Genomic DNA, 24,682 nt, shown 5'->3' with positions numbered 1-24,682 from the left:
AGAAAATATCCCAGATAGAGGGCAGAGAAATTGTGTCCCAGCATTGGTATTCTTGGGAGGAATATTGCCCGATCATTGGTGTCAGTGAGAGGAATAGCGCCCCATCATTGGTGTCAGTGGGAGGAATAGTGCCTCATCATTGGCGTCAGTGGAACAAATAGTGTTCCATCGTTTATACAGTATCAGTAGAAGGAATTATGCCCCAATGTTGCTGTCAGTAAAAGGAATGGTGCCTCATCATTGCTGCTATTGGGAGGAAAAGTGCCTCTTATCAGTAGGAGTAATAGTGTCCAGTCATTGGTGTCAGTGGAAGGATCAGTGCCTCAAGGGCCTGATAAATGCAAGCAAAGGGCAGTATTTGGCCCGAGGGCTGCAGTTTGGAGACCACTGCTGTAAACACTTTACCACCGGAGGATTTTGCTGTCTTAAGTCCAGGCCACTTTTTGCGATTCGACACTGTGCGAATTTAACTGACAATTGCGTGGTCGTGCGACGCCGTACCCAAACTAAATTTACGTTCTTTTTTTCCCACAAACAGAGCTTTCTTCTGGTGGTATTTGATCACCTGTGCGATTTTTACTTTTTGCGCTATAAACAAAAAAAGAGCGTAAATTTTGAAAAAATAACAATATTTTTCACATTTTTTTATATGAAATCCCCCCCCAAAAAAAATGTAAAAATCAAAATTTTTTTAAATTTTTGGCCAATTTGTTTTCTGCTACCTATGTTTGGTAAAAAAAAATCACAATAAGTGTATTTAGATTGGTTTGCGCAAAAGTTATTGTGTTTACTAACTAAGGGAAAGATTTCTGTCATTTTTGGTGTTTTTTCTTTTTAACGAGTAATGGCGGCGATCTGCGATTTTTTTTTTTTTGCGGGACTGCGACATTGCGGCGAACAGATCGGACCCTTGACTGACATTTTTGACACTTTTGGGGGTACCAGTGACATTTCTATAGTAATCAGTGCTATAAATATGCACTGTTACTGTAAAAATGACACTGGCAGAGAAGGGGTTAATTTTATTGGAGAGGGAGGGGTTAATGTATGCCTGGTGCTTACTAACGTGTGTGGGGGGAGGTGACTGAGTGACACAGGGACAGATCGCATGTTGAGCTATGCTGAACCCTGCAATCTGTCACTGCCTGTCACTTAGGAGATCCACCCGCTCTGTTTACACAAGTGGGCGGATCTCCAAACTCGATTCCCTGACGATCGGGGAAGAGCGGCGGTGATCCCCTGGCCCGACTCCCGCTGTGACTGAATACAGCGGGAGCGAGCCTCCAGCGGTGCGTGTGCGTTGCCCACAAGGGGAAGAGTCCAGCGACGTAGGTCTACGTCGCTGGAAGGGAACTAACCACTTTGCCGCAGTAGAGCTCGAGTGAGCGGTCGGCAAGTGGTTAAAACAATGTCAATGACTCAGTGGGTATGGCAGCTTTTTTATCTAAAGGAAATTCCCAACACATGACCTGTTGTGGGTACTTAAAGTGTAACTCCACTTTTGTTACGAAAAACATTCCCCTCTGGGTGATCTCTGTACATTGCAGGGATTTGAGCAAACTTTGTGACAGATTCCTACCTTTTGTTATTCTGAAGAAATCATTGTTTGATCCTCTGTGCTGAGTGGGTCTAATAGGAGTGGTTTCATAATTATCTATCAGCTGTGGCAGCTGCAGGGCTTCAATGAGGAAAGCTACTGGACCTGCATCCCTTTAGACGTGTCCCTTTTTGGGAGTATCTCACCAAAAATGAAATGCAGGGGATGCTAGAAATCGGACTTGTATCTTAGTGCAGACTTCTGGGAAAATTGGGGAGCCAATCACACAAGCAGGAAATGATGTTTCTGGGGGTGTGGTCAGTATACATTCTGTATACAGAACAGCTCCAGGCGGCCATATTGCATTTTCAGAAAATTACAACAGCTGCAGATTGAAAAGGAAAGGTCATTTTTATTAACATTCAATTACAATATGATTTGTGTCACAATTGTATACGCTATATTGTTTTTTCTTTATTTGCTTATTTTTTTTTTTCCACTACGAAAGTGGAGTTACTCTTTTAGGATTGAGGTTGTGAACTACTTTAACCACTTGCCGACCGCCGCAAGTACATTTACTGCGGCGGTCAGCCCCGTACAGGCAAAGTGACGTAGTACTACGTCGCTCGCCTGTGAGCCTCTAGGGGGCGAGCGCGCGCCGTCGGAGGCGCGCTCCCGCCCCCGCTCGTTCCCTGACATGTCCGCGCGAGTGACCGGCGGACCAGATGTCCGCTGGCCACTCGCGATCTCCCGCTGGAGAGAGAGAAAGGCAGGTGGCTGATGTAAACAAAGCCGCCTGTCATTCTCCCTGATCTAACTGCAGAGATCATACGATCCTGCTATGTAGGATCGTATGTCTCTGTGGTTACATCACTAGCCACACCCCTTTACAGTAAGAAGCACGCCCCTAGGGTCACATTGAACCCCTTGATCACTAATAAAGTTAACCCCTTTCCTGCCAGTGTCATTTTTACAGTAACAGTGCATATTTATAGCACTGATTACTGCAGTAATGTCACTGGTACCCCCAAAAGTGTCAAAAATGTCAGTCAAGGGTCCGATCTGTCCGCCGCAATGTCGCAGTCCCGCAAAAAAAAATCGCAGATCGCCGCCATTACTCGTTAAGAAAAAAACAATAAAAATGACAAAAATCTTTCCCTTAGTTAGTAAACGCAATAACTTTTGCGCAAACCAATCAAAATACGCTTTTTGCGATTTTTTTTTTACCAAACATAGGTAGCAGAAAACAAATTGGCTGAAAATGTTAAAAAAATTTTGATTTTTACATTTTTTTGGGGGGGAATTTCATATAAAAAAATGTGAAAAATATTGTTATTTTTGCAAAATTTACGCTCTTTTTTTGTTTATAGCGCATGATCAAAAAATCGCACAGGTGATCAAATACCACCAAAAGAAAGCTCTGTTTGTGGGAAAAAAAAGGACGTCAAATCCGTTTAGGTACAGCGTCGCACGACCGCGCAATCGTCCGTTAAAAGCATGCAGTGCGGAATCGCAAAATAGGCCCTGGTTGGAATGGGGGTAAAATCTTCCGGGGCTTAAGTGGTTAAAACAATGTCAATGACTCAGTGGGTATGGCAGCTTTTTTATCTAAGGGAAATTTACAACACATGACTTGTTGTGGGTACTTAAAGTGTAACTCCACTTTTGTTACGAAAATCATTCCCCTCTGGGTGATCTCTGTACATTGCAGGGATTTTAGCAAACTTTGTGACAGATTCCTACCTTTTGTTATTCTGAAGAAATCATTGTTTGTTCCTCTGTGCCTTTGTGCTGAGTGGGTCTAATGGGAGTGGTTTCATAATTATCTATCAGCTATGGCAGCTGCAGGGCTTCAATGAGGAAAGCTACTGGGCCTGCATCCCTTTAGACGTGTCCCTTTTTTGGAAGTATCTCACCAAAAAATGAAATTTTTGTTGCAGGGGATGCTAGAAATCGGACATGTATCTTAGTGCAGACTTCTGGGAAAATTGGGGAGCCAATCACACAAGCAGGAAATTATGTTTCTGGGGGTGTGGTCAGTATACCTTCTGTATACAGAACAGCTCTAGGTGGCTATATTGCATTTTCAGAAAATTAAAACAGCTGCAGATTGAAAAGGAAAGGTCATTTTTATTAACATTCAATTACAATATGATTTGTGTTGCAATTGTATACGCTATATTGTTTTTTCTTTATTTTCAGATTTTTTTTCCCCACGAAAGTGGAGTTACCCTTTAAGGATTGAGGTTGGGAACTACTTTAATAAAGCATTCCATTATCCCTTCTAATATGTTACAGACAAATCATTGAACATTATTTTATAATGGTGGTCACTTTGCATACATTGTTGCTGCTTTTTCTAGGTGCCTATGGAGAAGATTGTCAAAGGACCGACCATCAGCCATCTTTCCGTGTTACCGGCCTCACACCGTATGGATTCCTCTCTGACTCCACCACCAGTGCATGAAAAAGACGTACAAAAAGGTGAGATCTCCCGCTACAGACAATACAAAGACTATGCTGGAGGATAATGACTTCTACCTAACACCTGTTTTCCCCCATGGCCCATGACAGTATAATATATGTTACAGACTATGTATGTTACCATTATGAGGTCAGGGCCTTGTACTTCCCCTGAGGGATGATTAATAGTGTTGTTTTTTTTTTTTTTAAATCGGTTCTATTTTTGTGTTTGATGTTCAGATGAAAATGTTCCTATTAAAAGAAATGCATCATTGTTTAACAATTCTACACATTTTCTATCATCTGAAACAAGAGATTTTTTTTTTTCAGTTTCAAGAATTTTTAGACATTAGAGAGCAATCTTCGCCTAGAGCAGGGGTCCCCAAACTTTCTAAACAAAGGGCCAGTTTACTGTCCTGTAGACTTTAGGGGGGGGGCCAATTGTGGCCAGTGGGAGTAGAAAACGTCCTGACATCTGTGGGAGTAAACAATGCCTCATCTTTGGCATCAGTGGGAAGATTAGTGCCCCATCATTGGTGTCAGTGGGAGGAATAATGCCCCATCATTGGTGTAAGTAGGAGGAATAGTGCCCCATCATTGGTGTCAGTAGGAGGAATAGTGCCCCATCATTGGTATCAGTGGAAGGAATAGTGCCCCATCATTGGTATCAGTGGGAGGAATAGTGCCCCATCTTTGGTATCAGTGGGAGGTATAGTGCCCCATTATTGGTATCAGTGGGAGGAATAGTGCCCCATCTTTGGTATCAGTGGGATGAATAGTGCCCCATCATTGGTATCAGTGGGAGGAATAGTGCCCCATCATTGGTGTCAGTAGGAGGAATAGTGCCCCATCATTGGTATCAGTGGAAGGAATAGTGCCCCATCATTGGTATCAGTGGGAGGAATAGTGCCCCATCTTTGGTATCAGTGGGAGGTATAGTGCCCCATTATTGGTATCAGTGGGAGGAATAGTGCCCCATCTTTGGAATCAGTGGGATGAATAGTGCCCCATCATTGGTATCAGTGGGAGGAATAGTGCCCCATCATTGGTATCAGTGGGAGGAATAGTGCCCCATCATTGGTATCAGTGGGAGGAATAGTGCCCCATCATTGGTGTCAGTGGAAGGAATAGTGTCCCATCATTGGTATCAGTGGGAGGAATAGTGCCCCATCATTGGTATCAGTGGGAGGAATAGTGCCCCATCATTGGTGTCAGTGGAAGGAATAGTGCCCCATCATTGGTATCAGTGGGTGGAATAGTGCCCCATCATTGGTGTCAATGGGAGGAATAGTGCCCCATCATTGGTATCAGTGGGAGGAATAGTGCCCCATCTTTGGTATCAGTGGGGTGAATAGTGCCCCATCATTGGTATCAGTGGGAGGAATAGTGCCCCATCATTGGTATCAGTGGAAGGAACAGTGCCCCATCTTTGATATCAGTGGGAAGAATAATGCCCCATCATTGGTGTCAGTGGGAGGAATAGTGCATCATCATTGGTGTCAGTGGGAGGAATAGTATCCCATCATTGGTATCAGTGGGAGGAATAGTGCCCCATCATTGGTATCAGTGTGAAGAATAGTGCCCCATCTTTGGTATCAGTGGGATGAATAGTGCCCCATCATTGGTATCAGTGGAAGGAATAGTGCCCCATCTTTGGTATCAGTGGGAGGAATAGTGCCCCATCATTGGTATCAGTGGGAGGAATAGTGCCCCATCTTTGGTATCCGTGGGATGAATAGTGCCCCATCTTTGGTATCAGTGGGAAGAATAGTGCCCCATCTTTGATATCAGTGGGAGGAATAATGCCCCATCATTGGTGTCAGTGGAAGGAATAGTGCCCCATCATTGGTATCAGTGGGAGGAATAGTGTCCTATCATTGGTGTCAGTGGGAGGAATAGTGTCCCATCATTGGTATCAGTGGGAGGAATAGTGTCCTATCATTGGTATCAGTGGAAGGAATAGTGCCCCATCATTGGTGTCAGTGGGAGGAATAGTGCCCCATCATTGGTATTAGTAGGAGGAATAGTGCCGATCTTTGGTATCAGTGGAATGAATAGTGTCCCATCTTCGGTGTCAGTGGGAGGAATAGTGCCCCATCTATGGTATCAGTGGGAGGAATAGTGCCCCATCATTGGTGTCAGCGGGAGGAATAGTGCCCCATCATTGGTGTCATTGGAAAGAATCCTACCCCCTTCATTAGTTATAGTGATATAGATAAAATCTTGCTCCATGGGCTGGATTAAAGCGAGCAAAGGGCCATATGACAGTTCATCCAACAAAATCCGAAAGGACAAACAGGAAAACTTGTGTCGTACGACAGCCTCGCGAACGACAATCGTTTCATCAGTACAGAATGCGTCCGCTAAAAATCGATCGACAAAGACCGCGCATGATCAGAAACACTAAAATAGCATGGAAAAAGCCTGGCTGCCATTGTTTTTGTTTTGCACCATCTTATACGTAGCTAAGCAACCAGGAAGCTTTTCCAGAATCATATGACAAAAATCATACGGTTTGTACGCATTGTTGAATTCGATGTTAGTATCATGCAACAAAATGCGAACGTTAAGGCTCGGTTCACACTGGGGCGGCGCGACTCTGTACTACTCCGGGGGCGACTTGTGCATTCCCATGCACCACGACTTCGGCGCGACTTGCACGGACTTCACATAATGGAAGTCTATGCAAGTCGCTCCGAGGTCGCCCCGAAGTAGTACAGGACCCTTTTTCTAAGTCGGAGCGACTTGTGTCGCTCCTATTAGAACGGGTCCTGTAGCAGTCAATGGACCGCGAGGGAGCGCGACTTGTCAGGCTGACAAGTCGCCTGACAAGTCGCGCTGGTGTGAATGGAGCCTAAGTCGTCCGATTATCTGAAAGTGTGTACGGGGCGTAACAGCCCAGGCCAATATCATCAACATGTGGGCAGTGGAGCACAGATTTGAGGACAGAAATTGGATAGGTAGATGACCAAGCAGATTATTATTATTATTTTTTTAAATATTCTTTACAAAGAGTCCAAGCAAATTTACAGAGCAGAATCTAAAGCCAGGTCAGGGGCAAGCCGGGAGAGGTGCAAGAAAGCAAAAAGCAGGTCTGGTCACTAGGGATGTAACGATATCGAAGATATCGCGATATCATATCGTCGCGGTCGTCTCGATATCGTCGTGGTTGGGTTACAATATTAAAAGGACAGGTATCCATCAAAAAGCAAGAGGAATAAACACAGTCCCACGGAACAAATCATTGTTAAATACATAGACCAGAGTTTAAGGATTTTTTTTACTGTTTTTTTTTTTCTTGCAATGTAGATATTTTGATCTTTCTGATGAAAAACGTGAACATAAGCTAAATGATAGGTCAGTGTTTTTTTTAAAGGCTTTTTGACTGACTATTTTATTTAAGTTTAAGTTATGTTCCTAAATACCAGTTTTAAAAGGCTGCCTTTATTTGCCTTGCACATTTAAACCTGACTTAACTTGATCTTTGTTTGCACTTAAAGGGAATTGCCTATTGTTTGTTTACAATTGTTCTAGCTGCTTCTTAACTTGAACATTGCACAGAAGAATCAGTTATGCAACCAAATATTACTATACAGAATATTGATGTTCCTGACTACAACTTGCACTTTAAAAGCACTATGTGATCAGTGCTTTATGTTGTCATGGATCCATAAATACAACAATAAATTGCCTGTTGACTGGCAAAAGCAGAATAAATGTCGGTATTTTTTCGCTATTATCATCACAAACACTATCATGAGCTATTTAACAATACCATGAGCTTTTCCACAATATCGCAATAAATATCGTACCGTGAGGTCAATATGGAAATTGTATCGTACCGTGAGATTTTGATATCGTTACATCCCTACTGGTCACAGGGTACTTGCTATTGCTAAATATGCTATAAATATAAAAATATAAAAATGTGGTACGACACGAGCATTGACAAATATTTAGGGATACATTAAGCTCTGGATAGCCAAATGCCAGGAAGTAAGATGAAGCCAGGTTGGTTTTGGGCTGGTAACTCACCTAATGTGCTGTGCTGGTGGCAGGAAGGATGGCAGGGCTCTGTGGTGGCACTGGCAGGCCAGGCAGGTGCTGTGGTGGCAGGCGGCAGGCAGCTAGGGCACTGTGGGGTGACAAGCAGCGGCAGCCAGGCTTTACTTTCTCGGAGTCGGCAGGAGTCAGGACACCACCGCGCAGGGCACTGCTGGAGGAGTGGGGGATGGAGCACTGTTTAGGTGCGCGGAGGAATAAGTTCCTCCTCCGCTGTGAATGCTGGGGCGGCGGGCCGGGCGTATGACGTCACTGGTTGCAACCAGTGATACAGAGGGAAGGAAGCACAGCAGAGGCAGAGCGGTCAGCGGTGCGGCTGGCATCGATGTGGGATTTACTGTTCTGTCTGCAGAGCGGCGTCCCCCCCTTTTCAACAGTGGATTGGCCCTGCGTACTGGTACGCTAAAATCACGTTCTGGGCGCAGGGAGAGGTGGCGGTACTCTCAAGAGCTTTTTGCAGGAGTGGCGGTACTGAGTACCGGTGCGTACCAGCACACTTAAAGCACTGATTCAAGGGATGATCATATGGATGACCACCTCCCAGTATTTATAATGTTCATGTTGTTCTACATCAATGTTATAACACAAAACATGATAATCCTGTTTACTTCCGTTGGGGGCCACATGCTCACCTGTGATCTTAGAGAAGACCTAACCCAATTGCCAAGATTTTCTGTCATTCTGTTCTTCTGTTCTCCCCACTTATGTACCATTTCTTGCAAGGATTGTTCGCTGCTCTGCACAATGCTCCTTTTACTGTTATTCTTTTCAAAATATTAATAAAGACAATTGAAAAATAAAAAATCTATAGTGAGCATCTTTAGCCAAAGTCTGCAGCCAAAAGTTTGATAATTTTGCTTATGAATAGGGTAGGAATAATTAGAAATGATGTCATGTTGTCTATGTGTGTCACTGTTGGAGTGAACCAATAAGAGGGGGGTAAAGTGTGGGGAAATCTTACAAATTTGGCCACAAACAAATGAGAGATACTTGCTCCTCCCCATTCTATCTATTTTTTCCTAAGAGGAATTTCACTTTAATAAAATATATCAAAGATTTATAAGTATCGTTTGCTTTTACTGTATATAATATGTCAGAATTATGCAACATACAGAACATCATTTGTGTATGAATATACATTACGCCATATTTTATCCTTTTAGGAATCCTCAGTCTACTGCAGAGAGGTCTCATTCCTCCAGCTGCTCGGCTAACCTTGGTTCCTCCCGCTATTCAGCCCCAGACTCTGGCCCTGCGTAGTGCTCAGTCTCGTTGGACGGCCTCTAATTCAGAAGGTACTTGTGCTGAAGGTTTTATTTTTTTTATTTTTCTACATGGTATGGTGTGTTTGGTCTTTGAAGAGTTTGATCCACGGACATGGGCGGCACTCTATGATCTCCAGGCCATTCCCCCAAACATCAGCAGTTGGCATGAGAGGAAACATACAAACCGAATAGTGTAAAACCCTTTTAAAACATTTATTAAATCTTAAAATCTCACTAACATTGTTAACCCCTTGCCGACCGCCGCACGACTATATACGGCGGCGGTCAGCCCCTCCTGGGCAAAGCTCCAGCAGATGTCCTCTGACAAAACGCATAGGGCGGAGTCTTATTGCGTCATACGTCACTTCCGGCTTGTGAAGATCGTGCCGTGGAATGCGGAAGCTTCCCGGTGGGACATACTGATCGTGAACAACCTACACCGTGAGTCCTTACGTTTTCTATCAATCTGATTACATTTGTATACGGCATCATGGGGTTTCCTCTCTTATCTTTGAGGAATTAGAGAGCCTGTACCCGCTCGTTTCACTGGAGGAACCCCTGGGATAATCTGCCTGCTTCATCTCAATTGCAACAAACAGGTTGTATGTAAGGTGCGACACTTAGTGGTCACACAGGTGGATGCAACCTCTCTTTCACCTATTGGAACTTTTATCACTTTTGATTATTTGCACACAACAGCTTCTTAGGAAAATTCTTATATTTATTTATTTATTCTCACCACAATTTTATATAAATTTATTTCCAGAAAGCACCACTGTTATTTACACTGTATAGTGTTTTTTCTTGGAATAAATTATCACTGCTTCTTCATTTTTCTGTCTATTTATTGCACATAGCACTTTGCACTTTGTCACTGCACATTGCTGGATTCAGGACAATAATTGGTTATTTCTCCCAGCCCATCGGGTTAATAACAACACTTGTGCACTTTATTTTATCTATATACCATTTTGATTTGGTACACTATTTTACCCAGCAGTTTGTCACTCACAGGTAGCGCCCTATCAACCTCCTTACACTTTGTTTCACTTCTAACCCCTAGGGTTTCGGTTGCTGGCAGCTCCCACCTTATTACCTCATATACGTTATTTACATAGCTCCATAGCGCTGGTCACCTCTGTTTTTTCCATATACGTCACTCGCCCGCGAGCCAATAGGGGGCGAGCGCGCGCCGCCGGAGGCGTGCTCCCGCCCCCGCTCTTTCACAGACATTACATCGCGAGTGACCGGCGGCTCGGATGTCCGCCGGCCACTCGCAATCTCCCGCTGGAGAGGGAGAACGGCAGGCGGCTGATGTAAACAAAGCCGCCTGTCATTCTCCCTGGTGTAACTGCAGAGATCATACGATCCTGCTATTTAGGATCGTATGTCTCTGTGGTTACATCTAAAGCCACGCCCCTTTACAGGAAGAAGCATGCCCCTAGGGACACATTTAACCCCTGCCTCTCCAATAAAGTTAACCCCTTCCCTGCCAATGTCATTTTTACAGTAACAGTGCATATGTATAGCACTGATTACTGTAGTAATGTCACTGGTACCCCCAAAAGTGTCAAAAATGTCAGTCAAGGGTCCAATCTGTCCGCCGCAATGTAGCAGTCATTGTCAAAAAATCGCAGATCGCCGCCATTACTCGTTAAAAAAACACCAAAAATGACAGAAATCTTTCCCTTAGTTAGTAAACGCGATAACTTTTGCGCAAACCAATCAGAATACGCTTATTGCGATTTTTTTTTTACCAAACATATGTAGCAGAAAACAAATTGGCCAAAAATGTTAAAAAAAAAATATTTTTACATTTTTTTGGGGGAATTTCATATAAAAAAATGTGAAAAATATTGTTATTTTTTCAAAATTGATGCTCTTTTTTTGTTTATAGCGCAAAAAGTAAAAATCGCACAGGTGATGAAATACCACCAAAAGAAAGCTCTGTTTGTGGGAAAAAAAGGACGTCAATTTCATGTGGGTACATCGCTGCACGACCGCGCAATTGTCCGTTAAAATCACGCAGTGCCGAATCGCAAAATAGGCCCTGGTCCGGAAGGGGGTAAAATCTTCTGGGGCTTAAAGCGGAGTTCCACCCAAAAGTGGAACTTCCGCTTTAGGTATTCTAACCCCCTGACATGCCACATATGGCATGTCATTTTTTGGGGGGGGAGCGGGTACCTAGTTTTGACAGGTACCCGCTCCCACTTCCGCTCGGAGTGCCGCGGCGCCCTGAACGGAAGTTCTCCTCTCCCCCTCCCTCCCTGCAATCTTCTGGGACATGTCAGAGGTCCCAGAAGATTGCCGGCCAATCAAGACGCGCAGCGCAACTCGCGCATGCGCAGTGGGTACCCGGCTGTGAAGCCGCAAACTGTCACAGCCGGGTGCCCACAACAGTGATGCCGGCGCCGCCGAGACCAGAGGGAAGAGGATCGAGGCTTCGGGCGGCCGCATCGCTGGACCGTTTGACAGGTGAGTGAAAAGGCTGGAACTCCGCTTTAAGTGGTTAAAAAAAAGAATTCCGCAATGGGTAACAAACTTGCCGACTAATGAAGATGGCGTTTCTCATCACTTCTGGTACGCGATGACGCAAGCACTTTGCTCATTTAATAAATGTTTTAAAGGGTTTTACACTATTCGGTTTGTATGTTTGCTCTTATGCCAACTGCTGATGTTTGGAGGAATGGCCTGGAGTTCATAGAGTGCCGCCCATGTCTGTGGATGCTATGGAGAACCATATGACAACCAGCTTATTTGACCTTTCTTTTATTAAATGGTCCCCATGTTCTGGTAAGAGTACACCTGATACTCTTTGGTGGTGGTCTTCTTCTCAGGAGGTGACAGTTGATTCACTGTTGGTGATAAATGTCTTAGAAGTCTTAGATCTTTGAGTTCAGCTCATGAAAAATGGGGGCAAAAACAAAAGTGTTGCGTTTATAATTTTGTTCAGTGCAGTCTTGGAGATTCAGGGATGGAGTCTTCCAGGTCTCAGTGACACCTGGTTTCCACACTATGACATCCCTCACAGTTGGTGTATTCGCAGTCCATCATAAGCATACATTGTGTCGTGTGAACATCGTCATGTATTTTTTGTATATGTAATAACCAGTTTTTTAACATGTCTTAATAAAATATGTAATTTTTTATAAACATTTTTTTCATTTGTATGATCAAACATAAAAGTGCCTAAAAAGCCCCAATATTCAGGGGAAACAATTTTGTAAAGTTCATGAGGGATGTGGCTAGGGATGCCACCTCATCCCTTTAAACCAGGACACACATTAATTACACAGGTTCTGTGGCTGATTAACCACTTTACCACCGGAGGATTTTGCTGTCTTAAGTCCAGGCCACTTTTTGCGATTCGGCACCGTGCGAATTTAACTGATAATTGCGCTGTCGTGCAACGCCGTACCCAAACGAAATTTACGTCCTTTTTTCCCCACAAACAGAGCTTTCTTTTGGTGGTATTTGATCACCTGTGCGATTTTTACTTTTTGTGCTATAAACAAAAAAAGAGCGTAAATTTTGAAAAAATAGCAATATTTTTCAAATTTTTTTATATGAAATTCCCCCCAAAAAAATGTAAAAATCAAAAAATTTTTAATTTTTGGCCAATTTGTTTTCTGCTACATATGTTTGGTAAAAAAAAATCACAATAAGCGTATTTTGATTGGTTTGCGCAAAAGTTATTGCGTTTACTAACAAAGGGAAAGATTTCTGTCATTTTTTGGTGGGTTTTTTTTTAACGCGTAATGGCGGCGATCTGCAATTTTTTTTGCGGGACTGCGACATTGCGGTGGACAGATCGGACCCTTGACTGACATTTTTGACACTTTTGGGGGTACCAGTGACATTACTGCAGTAATCAGTGCTATAAATATGCACTGTTACTGTAAAAATGACACTGGCAGGGAAGGGGTTAATTTTATTGGAGAGGGAGGGGTTAATGTATGCCTGGTGCTTACTGACGTGTGTGGGGGGGGGGGGTGACTGAGTGACACAGGGACAGATCGAGGGTTCAACTATGCTGAACACTGCAATCTGACCCTGCCTGTCACTTAGGAGATCCGCCCGCTTGTGTTTACACAGGCGGGCGGATCTCCACACTCGATTCCCTGACGATCGGGGAAGAGCAGCGGCGATCGCCGCCGCTCCTCCCCTGGCCCGACTCCCGCTGTGACTGAATACAGCGGGAGCGAGCATCCGGCTGTGTGCGCGCGCCGCCGAGAAAGGGGAGTGTCTGAAGACGTAGGTCTACGTCGCTGGACGATAACGAACCACTTTGCCGCAGTAGGCTCAACGTGAGCAGACGGCAAGTGGTTAATAAAATATGTAATTTTTTATAAACATTTTTTCATTTATATGATCAAACATAAAAGTGCCTAAAAAGCCCCAAATTCAGGGGAAACAATTTTGTAAAGTTCATGAGGGATGTGGCTAGGGATGCCACCTCATCCCTTTAAACCAGGACACACATTAATTACACAGGTTCTGTGGCTGATTAAGGTGTACTTTTAATAAACAGAGAAAAGCCGTGATCCTCAGGATCACACGACTGATCTCTGATGAGTTACGATGTCCGCCGGGCACACGCGCGGGGGTGTCCGTGAGCGAGCGGGAGCGCTCTCGCCCCCTAGAGCCTCACAGGCGAGTGACGTAGCCCTACATCGCTTTGCCTGTGAGGGGCTGACTGCCGCAGTAAATATACCGACGGCAGTCGGCAGGTGGTTAATAGAACAAACTGAAGTTAGAAGCTAAGCTGATTGGCTGCCATGCACAGCTGCACCAGATTTTGCACTTCCCGGTTTTAGTAAATCAACCCTTATTTTTTTTACAATCTCTGTGATATTGTATTATATAGGAAAAGGCCATGTCAAGCTGTCAGAAGAGGATTCACACCAAGCAAACCAAGACCAGTTAGAGTCTCGGTCATCAAGCCATGGAATGGAAACGCCATTTTCTTCAGCGCGTCACAACGTTTCCAACCAAACTTCTAGGACATCAGCCAATGTGACAAACCAAGAAAGAGAGGCCAGCGAATCTCCCGTATCACAGGTACATATGTACAATTTACTAAATGACATCTTTTTCTTCTCGGGTCATCTCACTTCTTCTGTCCCTCAGGGCAGTAGCAGATGTGTATGCGTTGTGATGAGAAAGGGCAATCTGCATATTTTTTGTTCAGTACAATCTTCACCAAAGTCCTGATGTATTTTAAATACTTCTCACATATTAACAGATATGCCAAGATTGACCCCGAAGATAATAATCGTGTGCCTACAGGCCTATGCACAGCTGGGCTTATGGTCTTACTACCTCCATAACAGTTTTACATCTGCTTGCCAGTAAACAATGAAGTTGTGTTTTTGTAGTCTACAAGAGGACTTCAGCTTCTGTATAAAAAGTACAAACCCGATTCCAAAAAAGTTGGGACACTGAACAAATTGTGAATAAAAACAGAATGTAATGATGTGGAAGTTTCAAATTTTAATATTTTATTCAGAATACAACATAGATGGCATATCAAATGTTTAAACTGAGAAAATGTATCATTTTAAGGGAAAAATAAGTTGATTTTAAATTTCATGGCATCAACACATCTCAAAAAAGTTGGGACAAGGCCATGTTTACCACTGTGTGGCCTCCCCTCTTCTTTTTATAACAGTCTGCAAACGTCTGGGGACTGAGGAGAAGTTGCTCAAGTTTAGGAATAGGAAAGTTGTCCCATTCTTGTCTAATCCAGGCTTCTAGTTGCTCAACTGTCTTAGGTCTTCTTTGTCGCATCTTCCTCTTTATGATGCGCCAGATGTTTTCTATGGGTGAAAGATCTGGACTGCAGGCTGGCCATTTCAGTACCCGGATCCTTCTTCTATGCAGCCATGATATTGTAATTGATGCAGTATGTGGTCTGGCATTGTCATGTTGGAAAATGCAAGGTCTTCCCTGAAAGAGACGACGTCTGGATGGGAGCATATGTTGTTCTAGAACTTGGATATACCTTTCAGCATTGATGGTGCCTTTCCAGATGTGTAAGCTGCCCATGCCACACGCACTCATGCAACCCCATACCATCAGAGATGCAGGCTTCTGAACTGAGCGCTGATAACAACTTGGGTTGTCCTTGTCCTCTTTAGTCCGGATGGCATGACGTCCCAGTTTTCCAAAAAGAACTTCAAATTTTGATTCGTCTGACCACAGAACAGTTTTCCACTTTTCCACAGTCCATTATAAATGAGCCTTGGCCCAGAGAAAACGCCTGCGCTTCTGGAACATGTTTAGATTTGGCTTCTTTTTTGGCCTATAGAGTTTTAGCCGGCAACGGTGAATGGCACGGTGGATTGTGTTCACCGGCAATGTTTTCTGGAAGTATTCCTGAGCCCATGTTGTGATTTCCATTACAGTAGCATTCCTGTATGTGATGCATTGTCGTCTAAGGGCCCGAAGATCACCGCCATCCAGTATGGTTTTCCGGCCTTGACCCTTATGCACAGAGATTGTTCCAGATTCTCTGAATCTTTGGATGATATTATGCACTGTAGATGGTGATAACTTCAAACTCTTTGCGATTTTACTCTGAGAAACTCCTTTCTGATATTGCTGCACTATTTTTGCCGCAGCATTGGAGGAATTGGTGATCCTCTGCCCACCTTGACTTCTGAGAGACACTGCCACTCTGAGAGGCTCTTTTTATACCCAATCATGTTGCCAATTGACCTAATAAGTTGCAAATTGGTCCTCCAGCTGTTCCTTATATGTACATTTAACTTTTCCGGTCTCTTATTGCTACCTGTCCCAACTTTTTTGGAATGTGTAGCTCTCATGGAATCCAAAATGAGCCAATATTTGCCATGACATTTCAAAAAGTTTCACTTTAAACATTTGATATGTTATCTATATTATATTGTGAATAAAATATAAGTTTGAGAATTGTAAATTAGTCCATTCCTTTTTTACTCACAATTTGTACAGTGTCCCAACTTTTTTGGAATTGGGTTTGTATATTGCATTTGATTTTGTTTTCCATACTTATGCTGGTTTTACTGTTTTCTTCCAACAGGATCCTTGGGAGTTGACTGCCATCACTGCTCCCATTGGTCAGTCTTTTACCATCTACAAAGGTGTGATCGATCCGGAGGCAGCAGACTTTTTGGCCTTTAAGCAGCATTACTGTCTTAGCTGGGGTCGTTTTATGACTTTTCTGCAGAGCTTACTAAGGTTACTCCAGGATTACGCTATTCCTACTGCAGTGGTCAATGGAGAGAGGATGAAGATAGCTACGTTGGATGTGGAGCTGGGTAAGGCTCCATCAATATCTCAGCTACTGTCTGTGTTGGAAAACAAATCCTTGGTTCACACATACTTGAACCAGCCCGGGCAGCGGTACAAGGGAAGAGAAGGAAGGTCAGCAGCTGCTCTGAAGATCCAAACCACATGGCGAGGGTATAAAGACAGAGTGGCATACCTGGCCCACCGTCAGCAACGATGGGCTGCTGGGGTCATCGCCATTGCCTGGTTGCTGTATGTGCAAAAATCCAGAGTACATAAGATGTTGCTGGAATCCAGAGACCACCATTTACAGAACTTTAGATCTAGAGCAAAGGTCAGTACCTATTCTTTATGTGTTCTGCTACTAGACAAAGCAAAGGAGACCATTGACCCTCTCACATCACACTATGCCCTTAACCACTTAAGCCCCAGCCCTATTTCGGACACTTTTTGTTTACAAGTTAAAACCAGTATTTTTTCCTAGAAAACTACTTAGAACCCCCAAACATTATATATATTTTTTTTAGCAAAGACTCTGGAGAATAAAATGTCGGTCATTGCAATATTTTTTGTCACCCGGTATTTGCGCAGCGGTCTTTAAAACACCATTTTTTTGGAAAAAATGTGAAAAATCACATTTCACCGCATTTAAAAAATATTAAACAGTAAAGTTAGCCCATTTTTTTTTCTATATTGTGAAAGATGATGTCACGCCGAGTAAATAGATACCCAACATGTTACGGTTTAAAATTGCGCCCCCCCCCCCGTGGGATGGCGACAAACTACGGTCAATAGAGATCTCAATATGCAATGCTTTAAATTTTTCAGCGGTTACCAGTTTAGATTTAGAGTGTAGCTCTTTTTTTAAAATTATTGCCCACGCTCTGGCGATCGCGGCGATACCTCACATGTGTGGTTTGAACAGCGATTTCATTCGCGGCTCGACTTCCGTATACGTTTTTTTTGTGCGCGAGCTAACGGTGACGGGGGCCGCTAAAATATTTTTTTTTTTCCTATTTATTTATTTTTTTTTTTTAACTTTATTACAGTTTAAAAAAATAAATAAATCTGATCACTTTTATTGCTGTCACAAGCAATGTAAACATCCCTTGTGACAGCAATATGCAGTGACAGGTACTCTTTATGGAGGGATCGAGGGTCTAAAAGATCCCAAACCCCTCCACTACACTTCCATGTATGTAAAACGCCGCAAACTGCATTTTTGCATACAGCCGTTTTTTAAATTTGCCAACTTTTGCAGCACAGTAACCCGGAAGTGACGTCATGGACGCCGCCTCCGGGTTACGTCATCGGAGACCCGATCGATGCTGTTTCCGGCATTGACTCCATCCTTCTGCCTTTAGAACCAAGAACTAGCTAATTTTTAATTATCTTTTTAATTAATATTTTACACACACATCTTTGTTTATTTATTTCCTCTTCTATTGCAAAGAGAAAAAGATACAGTGTATCTTTTTCTCCATTCAAGAGAAGAAAAAAAGAACACAGGGTCAGGCTATACAGTGACTGATCACTGTGATGGCCAATCAGAGGCTACCACAGCAATCAGATGATCTGGAACCTGGACTACCCGTTCACTATACCTGGACTACCTGGACTATAATGTGTACTATTATTAGTATGAGACCTGGGGCTATGGTGAGAGTCCAGTCCCTGTGATTGGAGCACGCTGTGCAGTGCGCTCCCAGCACACACATAGGTATGCATATATGCAAACTCACGGATAAAGACCAACTTCTGTGGGGCCGCAAATTTGTGTAAAGGCAGCGGGAAGGGATTAATGCCTAAGGACGCCCATGTGCATGAGGCCTAACACTGTCATATTTTTATTACTTCAGGAGCTCTCTAAGCCCAGTGAGAGCTGCTTATATGGCAGCAGGTTCTGCACTTACTGCTCCCCGCTGCATAAGAACTATGTACTGCTCCCCTTTGCATTGGGTCTATGACTCAATGCTAAACTCAGGCCACACTCTGCTAACCATTAAACATTGTTCAAGAACAGCAAAGTTAGCTCAGTCCCTGCTCTGACACGTTTCACCCAGATTGGGAGTAATCGCTGATCAACCACTTGCCTACTGAGCCTATTCAGACATTTCTCTCATATATGTAAAAATCTGTGGGTTTTTTTGCTAGAAAATTACTTAGAACCCCCAAACATTATATATATATATATATATATATATATATATATATATATATATACAGTGCTTTGCAAAAGTATTCGGCCCCCTTGAACTTTTCGACCTTTTGCCACATTTCAGGCTTCAAACATAAAGATATAAAACTGTAATTTTTTGTGAAGAATCAACAACAAGTGGGACACAGTCATGAAGTGGAACGAAATTTATTGGATATTTCAAACTTTCTTAACAAATAAAAAACTGAAAAATTGGGCGTGCAAAATTATTCAGCCCCCTTAAGTTAATACTTTGTAGCGCTACCTTTTGCTGCGATTACAGCTGTAAGTCGCTTGGGGTATGTCTCTATCGGTTTTGCACATCGAGAGACTGAAATTTTTGCCCATTCCTCCTTGCAAAACAGCTCGAGCTCAGTGAGGTTGGATGGAGAGCTTTTGTGAACAGCAGTTTTCAGTTCTTTCCACAGATTCTCGATTGGATTCAGGTCTGGACTTTGACTTGCCCATTCTAACACCTGGATATGTTTATTTGTGAACCATTCCATTGTAGATTTTGCTTTATGTTTTGGATCATTGTCTTGTTGGAAGACAAATCTCTGTCCCAGTCTCAGGTCTTTTGCAGACTCCATCAGGTTTTCTTCCAGAATGGTCCTGTATTTGGCTCCATCCATCTTCCCATCAATTTTATCCATCTTCCCTGTCCCTGCTGAAGAAAAGCAGGCCCAAACCATGATGCTGCCACCACCATGTTTGACAGTGGGGATGGTGTGTTCAGGGTGATAAGCTGTGTTGCTTTTACGCCAAACATAACGTTTTGCATTGTTGCCAAAAAGTTTGATTTTGGTTTCATCTGACCAGAGCACCTTCTTCCACATGTTTGGTGTCTCCCAGGTGGCTTGTGGCAAACTTTAAACGACACTTTTTATGGATATCTTTAAGAAATGGCTTTCTTCCTGCCACTCTTCCATAAAGGCCAGATTTGTGCAGTATACGACTGATTGTTGTCCTATGGACAGAGTCTCCCACCTCAGCTGTAGATCTCTGCAGTTCATCCAGAGTGATCATGGGCCTCTTGGCTGCATCTCTGATCAGTCTTCTCCTTGTATGAGCTGAAAGTTTAGAGGGATGGCCAGGTCTTCGTAGATTTGCAGTGGTCTGATACTCCTTCCATTTCAATATTATCGCTTGCACAGTGCTCCTTGGGATGTTTAAAGCTTGGGAAGTCTTTTTGTATCCAAATCCGGCTTTAAACTTCTCCACAACAGTATCTCGGACCTGCCTGGTGTGTTCCTTGTTCTTCATGATGCTCTCTGCGCTTTAAACGGACCTCTGAGACTATCACAGTGCAGGTGCATTTATACGGAGACTTGATTACTCACAGGTGGATTCTATTTATCATCATTAGTCATTTAGGTCAACATTGGATCATTCAGAGATCCTCACTGAACTTCTGGAGAGAGTTTGCTGCACTGAAAGTAAAGGGGCTGAATAATTTTGCACGCCCAATTTTTCAGTTTTTTATTTGTTAACAAAGTTTGAAATATCCAATAAATTTCGTTCCACTTCATGACTGTGTCCCACTTGTTGTTGATTCTTCACAAAAAATTACAGTTTTATATCTTTATGTTTGAAGCCTGAAATGTGGCAAAAGGTCGCAAAGTTCAAGGGGGGCCGAATACTTTCGCAAGGCACTGTATATATATATATATATATATATATATATATATATATTTTTAGCAGGGACCCTTTTTTTATGTCACACTGTATTTCCGCAGCAATTTTTTAAACGCTTTTTTTTTTTTTGGAAATAAAAGCACTTTCATGAATGAAAAAAAAATCGAATACAATATTTACCCCAATTTTTTGTATAATGTGAAAGGTGATGTTACGCCAAGTGAAATAGATACCTAACATGTCACGCTTCAAAATTGCACACGCTTGTGAAATGGTGACAAACTACGATACTTAGAAAATCGCCATTGGCAACGCTTTAAAAATTTTAACAGGTTACCAGCTTAGAGTTACAGAGGAGGTCTTAAGCTAGAAATATTGCTCTCGTGCTAACGTTACCTCACATGTTTGGTTTTAATGGCATTTACATATGCGGGCGTGACCCATATATGCATTCGCTTTTGTGTGCGAGCACGAGGGGATGGGGCAGTTTAAGTTTTTTTTTTTTTTTTTGTTTATTTTGTTTTTATTTTTAAACTTTCCTTTTAATTTTCTATTTTTTTTTATCACTTTTGTTCCTATTACAAGAAATGTAAACATCCGTTATAATAGGAATAGGGCATGACAAATCCTCCTTACGGAGAGATCTGGGGTCTTTAAGTCCCCAGATCTCTCCTCTATGCTGGAAAGCCTGAGATTAAAAAAAAAATTGATCTCAGTCATGATCTCAGTCATGACATTGCTTTTGGCCTCCAAGGGTCATAGAGATGGCAGGGGACCGTCGGCGGATTCATTCTCCTGCTCCTCGATTGCACGGGAGAGACCAGGGAAGCATCGGAGGGTGGCGGGGGGAGGCGGGATGTGAGATGTCACCTCCTGCCACCTGTAAAAGCAATCATGCAGCTAAACAGCCGCTATGATGGTTTTTACATTGCAGGGAATTACTTGCAGATAATGAAGATCTCTCCTGCAGATAAATAAGATATCTGAATGGTGCCTGCAACTGCACCCATCATTCAAATATCTCCACTCAAAGTCCATGACGTCCAATGAGCGGCAAATGGTTAAAACCAATTCGGATGAAACACGTCAAGAAAAGGGACCGACACCTGCTGCAGATGTTAAAGTGATATTAAAGGCTTGGCATTTGTAAAAAAAAAAAAAAAAATAACAAACATGGTATACTTACCTGCTCTGTGTAATGGTCTTGCCCGTCGCCTGGCCTCTCCCTCCTGCTGAGTGACCCCAGAGCAAGCAGCTTGCAATGGGGCATCTGAGCAGAGGCGCCCCCGAGCCAATGCTCTGCATGTCTATTCACACACAGAGCTGTGGTTTGGCCCCGCCCCTCTCTCTCCTCATTGGCTCACAGTCTGTGATTGACAGCAGGGGGGGCCAATGGTGCCCCCTACTGTCTCAGCCAATGAGGAGGTAGAGCCGAGGCTCTTGTGCACATCGATGGATCGCGATGGGGCTCAGGTAAATATGGGGTTGGGGGGCTGGGGGAGCTAATGCAGACAGAAGGTTTTTATCCTAATGCAAAGAATGCATTGAGGTAAAAAAAAAAAAAAACTTCTGCCTTTAGAACCACTTTAAGCTGACAGGACACATACCCAGGAGGCTTGGAGCAGTGCTGTCAGGATTAGGGTGTATGACTGACACCGGTTCTAGTGTTGTGCCTTTGCCCTCCTCCCTTTGCTATGGAATACTGGTGACTACTGATGAACCCAAGTTTGTCCGAACTCAGAAGTTAGCTGTCATTGCTGGACCAATGATCTGCAGGAAGTAGATTCCCGACCCCGCAGTTGGTGTACACAAAGGGGCAGGGCTGCTTGTGACATCATCGACCTTATGTGGACAAATGGACCTATTAGATCAATGATGTCACAGGCATCTTCTGCCCCTTTGTATACATGCAGCTGCAAGGTGGGGAATATCACAGCATGGCCTGGCAATGACAGCTGACTTCCGGGTTCAGATGGACCACAAACTCATCGCTAATAGTGACTATCCAATGTGTGTGTGTGTATGACAACACTGAACCAATGTATGGTCTGGTATCACTAGAGTTGATCTGGGCAGCGTTGTCTTTCAAGGGGGTTTGTCAAGGGTCAAGGGGGATCAAGGTATGGTGTCGGTGAGTCCAGTAGGGGTCTCAGGTTGCTGCCTCTCCTAAAGCAATGACAAGGTGCTCTGCATTTTAATCTTTGATGGGTGTAGAGGTGTACTCAGTATAAAGGTTCATAACACTTGAAGTTAATACTATAAAAGTTTATTGAAGTATACGATTCACAGATGATAAGTGAACCTTCCGCTTAATTAGGGCTGTGAGGGTTGCTGTGGTCAGAACTGACCTGGAACTGGGAATCAACTAGCAGAATGGCCCTTTAGGTGCTGTCGGAGAGTAGAGTACCAGCATATCTACTATGCCAAGAAACTGGGATTAGACTATATATATATATATATATATATATATATATATATATATAATATATAATAAAGTAAATGTATTAATAGTGAAACAAAAGAAATCCAAACACCAACAAACATAAATATATAAGTGAACCAAAAACACAGTAACTAAATACCTAACTAAATGGTCTAACAGAATAACAGAAATCCTAACCATCAAACTAACTATATACAATATATACAAATGGGGAACACAGGAAAGCAGGGCAAAACTGCAGATGCGGGGAATATAATAAGAAGGGGCAACAAAAACTAATATTGAGAACAAGGGCGAGTAGGAACAAGGCAGCAGGGTTTGATGCAAAGGTACTAAGCAGAGACCACAATCAAAAAGTAGAAACAAGATAATGGCGAGCAGTATCTGGCAGCAAGCAAGGCACTGGAGCAAGGTGTAACAGCAGAAGAGGGATTAAATAGCCAGCACCAGGTGGAGCAGGCACAAGATAACAGCAAGCAGTATCTGGCAGCTAGCAAAACACTAGAGCCAGGTGTAACAGCAAAAGAGGGATTAAATAGCCTTCCAGCAGCCAGCAGCAGGTGGAGTAGGAACAAGATAACAGCTTGCAGTATCTTGCAGCAAGCAAAACACTGGAGCAAGGTGTAACAGCAGAAGAGGGACTAAATACCCTTCCAGCAGCCAGCACCAGGTGGAGCTGATTACTGGGATCTGCTGGCTGCTGGGAGACACCCACTGGTGTCAGCAAACGTGAAGATATAAGTGAACCAAAAACCCAGTAACAAAATACCTAAATAAATGACCTAACAGAATGACAGAAATTCTACCTATGTAACTAACTGTATACAATATATAAAAATGGGGAACACAAAAAAGCAGGGTAAACTGGAGGTGCAGGGAACATATAGGAACCAACGCTGGGATCAGGAACGAGGGGGAGTAAGAACAAAGCATTAGGGTTCGGGGTATAGGTACTAGGCAGAGACTACAATCAAATAGCAGCAACAAGATAATGGAAAGCAGTATATGGCAGCAAGCAAAAAAATGGAGCAAGGCGTAACAGCAGAAGAGGGACTAAATACCTTCCCAGCAGCCAGCAGCAGGTGGAGCAGGAACAAGATAATGGCTAGCAGTATATGGCAGCAAGCAAAACACTGGAGCAAGGTGTAACAAGATAACAGTGAGCAGTATCTGGCAGCAAGCAAAACACTGGAGCAAGGTATAACAGCAGAAGAAGGATTAAATCCCCTCCCAGCAGCCAGCTGCAGGTGGAGCAGGAACAAGACAATGGCTAGCAGTATATGGCAGCAAGCAAAACACTGAAGCAAGGTGTAACAAGATAAGGGGGAGCAGTATCTGGCAGCAAGCAAAACACTGGAACAATGTGTAACAGCAGAAGAGAGACTAAATACCCTCCCAGCAGCCAGCGTTAGGTAGAGAAGGAACAAGATAATGACTAAAGTCCCGTACACACGTCCTGAATGTCGGCCGAACGATCGGCCGCCTTTTGTTCGGTGCTGTCCTGTCAGTTGAAAAGTGCTAAAGACTGCACACAAATTTTGTCGGCCAACAACAGCCGACTGCAGAAGTGATGTCATGTGATGGTTAACTTTCCGTGTGTTTTTTCTTCTCTGAGCATGCCCAGTCTTGCTCATCTGCTGTTTGTCGGCCGAATTCTGTACTGACTGATGAACAATCGGCCGTTCTGGTGTTGGCCAACAAAAAATTTAATGCCTGCACACCAGATTCTGTTCGGCCGAAAAGTCGCAGTCGGTTGTCGGAAGCATCATACTAACAAGCCGACAATCGGCCGATCGGTGGCCGAATAT

The 24,682-nt window shown here is 43.4% G+C and overlaps 1 protein-coding gene across 1 annotated transcript in view; it reads left to right on the top strand.

Moving 5' to 3' along the window:
* The window catches only part of IQCH (IQ motif containing H), a gene marked incomplete at its 5' end in the record, with an annotated part of 256,557 nt that overhangs the window by 63,312 nt on the left and 168,563 nt on the right, over positions 1–24,682 (top strand). The window contains 4 exon segments of the mRNA XM_082253044.1: positions 3,901–4,021; positions 9,226–9,357; positions 14,195–14,388; positions 16,391–16,933. Coding sequence (XP_082109170.1) covers positions 3,901–4,021; positions 9,226–9,357; positions 14,195–14,388; positions 16,391–16,933 — 990 coding nt within the window.

The sequence above is a fragment of the Pelophylax lessonae genome (genome assembly GCF_965119305.1).
Source record: "Pelophylax lessonae genome assembly, chromosome: 4".
NCBI lineage: Eukaryota > Metazoa > Chordata > Amphibia > Anura > Ranidae > Pelophylax > Pelophylax lessonae.
The sequence above is the reverse complement of the archived record's forward strand: the minus strand, read 5'-3'. Positions and strand labels throughout refer to the sequence as shown.